Consider the following 5040-nt stretch of genomic DNA (forward strand, 5'->3'; position numbering starts at 1 on the left):
ACCATTGATCCTTCATTCTTTAGGTATCATTTGACATCTATTTTATAACAAAAAAGACAAGCAAAATAGTAGATGTGTTTCTTGTACCTCTAAAGATTGTTAAAACCGTTTTCAAAGTAAAGACAATTTTAATGTTTTTTTCTTTTTTAATATTTTTTCCTCCAAGCATATTGTTGATCCCAATATCTCTCTACCTTTCATAACCTTTGGATACAGTAACTAAATGCTACCCTTGCAGTGTATACCATACTTATAGGGGTGGCAATGGGGCGGGTAGGGGCAAATTTTTTATCTATCCGATCCTGTTTCGTTGTACAACAATCCGCATAAAACTTGTCTCACTTCTACTTGCGGATAATAAAACGTTGAACCCTAACCTGTTCCGTTCTTATAATTATTAAAATTTAATAAATAAAATAAAATTTCAAAATTTATATAACCATCATCACATACATAATATAAATTAAAGTAAAAATTTAAATATGATACAATATTATTAATCATTTGCTAATTATTTTACATATATTATACATATTATATATTAAAATTATATATATAGCAGGGAGGATATTACCTAAACCCGACGTCGCCTCGCCTCCAAAAAACCCGACCCGCTAAACACCTACCCCGAACGGATAGGAGCAGAGTGGGTACGCGCGTTCCGGTGGTATTGCCACCCTACATACTTAGTTAGGGTTGCAGAGAACTTGGTTCCTTAGCATTTTGCTTTATTCCATTCTTGTTTTTTCTTTTCTTTTTTTTCTTTTTTTTTTTTTATGGCCAAAGATAGCATTTTACTTTGCTATGTCGACAAAAGAACACGGTTTAGCATAAAACCACACAGAGATCATAAAGTAGTTTTCCAAGTTTTATCCTTCCCTAGCAGAATGTTCCTTTTTTTTTTAATTTCTTCAAAAGTAGTTCTTTACTTATCTTTTCAACTTGATGGAAGTCCTTATTCTTCTTTTAGAAATGCAATGTGAACTGAAGATGAGTCATTAAATTTGTGCTTCTTACCCCAATGCAAGAAAGCATATACTTTATTTTTCAAGGATGATCTTCACATATCTGTAAAAGATTTAAATTTTCTTAGTCTTTCATCAAAAGAATGTCATTTTTCACAAAAGTAGTTCGTTACTTATCTTTTCAGCTTGATGGATGTTCTGATTCTTTCATAAGTGCAATAGAATTCACCTAAGATGCATTATTAAATTTATGCTTCTTAGACAATAATGCAAGAAAGCATATACTTCTTTTCATTAGCATAATCTTTCACAAGAACTTACCATTAGTAAATGTAAATTTTTTCCATAAAACAAAATTCTTATAAACAAATAAATAAATATAGTTATATATACATTTCCAACAAAAAACAACTCATAACTGAGATGTAAGCAAAGATTAACATCATTCTATACACATCTTTGACATATTACACATCATTAAGAACTTACAACAAAAAGGAGCAAAAATAAAGGTTGCAAAGATTTAAAATAATTTACAACATTTTTATTCTTACTCACATAACAGAACCAAATTAAAAAGCTTAATGCTTCATTGGTGAAACTAGTGTTTCAACATAAACCTCTGCATCAAACCAACCTTTGCCATTCTGAATCCTAGGATACTTGAAGGAACGATCACTTGGGTCAAACAGAACCAAGTCAAACTCAAACATGAGAAGCACTTCACCCTTTTCTGAAACATAATATGGCCCTGAATATGAAAAATCTTCAGGGTTAGGAAGATAAGGAACTGTCACCAATTTGATCCATGACTCTGCCACACCATAATCCTTCATCACCCACACAACAAAATGAGTTCTTTTATGATCATAACTCATGCACAGACATTCATTAAGAACACCCAAAGTAGGTGTTGATGAAGTCTCCTCTTTTTCATAATCAGGTGGCAGAATTTCCCTGTAACTCTCCTTCTGAAGATCCAAAGAAACTATAATCCAAGAAGAGGTGGGTCCAAGAGTGAAATTGGAGGCCCAATTAAGAGTTCCAGTGACGAATTTCCCTGAATTTTGATATGGGGTGACACCATGAGGAAAATCCTGAATCTTCCTCCAAGAATTTGTTGCCATGCTATAAACCTTAACCTTGGATTCACTGAAGAAGTGGTTGGGATCACAGAACACAGCAACAACCTTGTAATCTTGCTTGACATGATCATAGCCAAGACCAAAGGAAGTGAAGCAACCGGGTCTCCAATTATTGCCCAAAGGTGGAGACTTTTTGGAGACCCTAATGGAGGGGTTCCAGAGAAGAACACAGTCACCTTTAATGGCGAAACAAACAAGGCCGTCACAAGAACCAACGATGCCGTCATGGCGGTACTTGTTCTTGACAGGGTAGTTAAGGTGCTCAGAAATGGTGGTTGAAGAAGTTGAAGAGATGAGAGAGTTTAAGTAACAAGAGTTGAGATGAAACTCAGCGGTTGTGGCACTGAGAATGATTCTGTTATGGTGTGTGAAGTGGTGAAGGTGCTTTTTGATGAAGTAAGAGTCAGAGATGAGAGAGTTCCATGACTTGCATACGCACCTGAATTTCAGAAGACACTTCACTGGAATCCTTGACAGAATCTCCACTACAAGCTCGTCTGGAATGAAGGCCTGCTCCATCTCCATGGAACTAGTTCTTATCAGTCCTCTTTGGTGGTAATCGATTCTTCTTCTTCCCTGCGATGATGATGACATGCTCAAGTGTTTGTGTTTTTGTGTGAGGTTTCATTTCATGGGTGGTTGATGATGGTTTATGATCATGATGATGGTGATGGCGATGCTAATCATCATTCATTCATTCATTCATTCATTCATTCATGCTTATTTATACTTATGTGTCTTTGATTACTTTTTCATCTCCTTTTAAATAAAAATTTAATTTAATTTTAATATACTGTATAAAATTATTTTATACATATATCTAATCAGTGTAATTAAATATTTTTAAATATTATTTTTTATTTAATTTAAATAAATAAATTTTTTAATTTTTTAAATAATTAATATGTGAAATTAAATATTTAAATTAATTAAATAATAATAAATTTAAAAAAAACTAAATAAAAATTAAATTTTAAAAATAAATAATATTTTTAATATTTAATTAAATAAAATTATATAAATAATTATTAAAAATAAAAATATATATACGATTATATAAAATATTTTATATTATTAATATATTAAAATTAATTTCATAAAAATTATGTATGGTTAATTTATAAAATTATGTCCTGTATATATTAAAATTTATTATTAACATATAAATATATATTAAAAATAAATTAAATTATACATATATTTATATAAAAATATATTAATAGTTAATTTTAATGATTAAAATTTTAATATATAAATAATATTTTTTAAATTTATAAATATGCTTCTTGAGTTAGTAATGGGGTGCCACGTTGCAGTTAGTTTCAAAGACAGTGCCTTGTCTTCAAGCAAGTAAGTTACTTCGTCAGATGTAGTAAAAAAAATTCTCTAGAACGAATCTAAGATGTTCCAGACACCAATTATAACTATTTTTTTATTCTATGACGTCATAATCTGGTTCATTGTTGAATAGTTTGCTTTGATTCCTTTACGCGCTAGAGTCATTGCTTAATAATACTTATAATAATAAAATAAATTTTCATTCCTAATATACCCCATATATCATACAAATTATTAGTAGAGTATGGTTTTCTCTTTTCTGTATTTTTGGTATAATGGATATTTTTAAATTGTATGATGTTTGATGGAGTAACATTCAGTGAAGAGAAACTGTGTCATTATTATTTAATGCATTATATCTTCAATCCTATCATCATTTCTTTAAAAATGAAATGATTGCAATGCATTATATAGGAATCTATATAATATATATAATCACCCACCAAAAGAGAAAAAAGAAATGAGTCCAACCACAATCTTAATCTTATCAAACAGGCACGAATAGATTTCTGTAGTATCTATATCACACACACAAACACATAATATACTATACTGTAAAATATTCATTTTCAACCTATTAGCACTTTAATAACTTGATGTGCTAACATGGTTCTTGTTAGTGAAGTAATTAGGAATAAACAAATAATAAATACACAAAATTAAACTCATAAACTAATAATTTAATTTGAATTAATTTTGTATGACTATTCATGTAAAATTAAATTCATAATCTTTTATCTAATCATATAATCCACACATGACTAAATCTCCATTTTGATCCCTGAAATTTACGCAATTATCTATTTTAGTCTTTGAAATTTAAAATTACCTATACTAGTTTAGACACCACTATGGTTCCTCGATTCTTTCCGGTGATGACGATGACACTCTTCCTATCACTTAGATGATTGGTAAATGACGTCGTTTATCCTTGGCACCCAAACAAGTCAGAAATGTCGTCGTTTTATATATGAAGGGAAAAGAAACGATGGAGACCTAAAATAAAGTATTTGTCTTATTCTCTACCTCTACTATTCTTCATTTCTAATTTGTTTGGATATAAAAAATAAACGATATCATTTATTTATCATACATCGTAGCAGGAATGGTGCAATCTCAACATTTCGTTTGTCTAGTTATCGTCAGAAAGAATTGAGGGATTATATTGGTGTCTGGACTTAAATTTGGAGAATTAACATAAATAATTTTAAATTTTAGGAACTAAAATGAGTAATCGCGTGAATCTCATAAATCAAAATGAGGATTTAGTGACATAATATAATTGCAAATTAAACGCACCTTAATTATATCAAAGAAAGTATCTCTCTCACAAATTCATTTGCTTCTTTCTTCCTCTACCACTTCCTTTAGATAAATGAAGATTGGATTGCATTGGTCTTAATTAAAATTCTTATCATTATAAAGCCCACCCCATCACACTCATGCCAACTCGCCACATGTTTTATTTGTTTTTTTAGTTCAATTTTCTTTTCTTTAGATAAGATGACACAGCAACTTGGAAATTCTACGAGTCCCCAAAAAGTTTACCAAGGAAACGACAAATTAATGCCATGAATTGAATTAGAGAAATT

The 5040-nt window shown here is 30.1% G+C and overlaps 1 protein-coding gene across 1 annotated transcript; it reads right to left on the reverse strand.

Moving 5' to 3' along the window:
• Positions 1-1391: 1391 nt before the first annotated feature.
• Positions 1392-4775, reverse strand: LOC112795824 (F-box/kelch-repeat protein At3g23880). The gene has a single exon (XM_025838002.2). The coding sequence runs from the start codon at positions 2702-2704 to the stop codon at positions 1547-1549; it is 1158 nt and encodes a 385-aa protein (XP_025693787.1). The 5' UTR covers positions 2705-4775; the 3' UTR covers positions 1392-1546.
• Between the last annotated feature and the right edge of the window lie 265 nt (positions 4776-5040).

The sequence above is a fragment of the Arachis hypogaea genome, chromosome 4 (genome assembly GCF_003086295.3).
Source record: "Arachis hypogaea cultivar Tifrunner chromosome 4, arahy.Tifrunner.gnm2.J5K5, whole genome shotgun sequence".
NCBI lineage: Eukaryota > Viridiplantae > Streptophyta > Magnoliopsida > Fabales > Fabaceae > Arachis > Arachis hypogaea.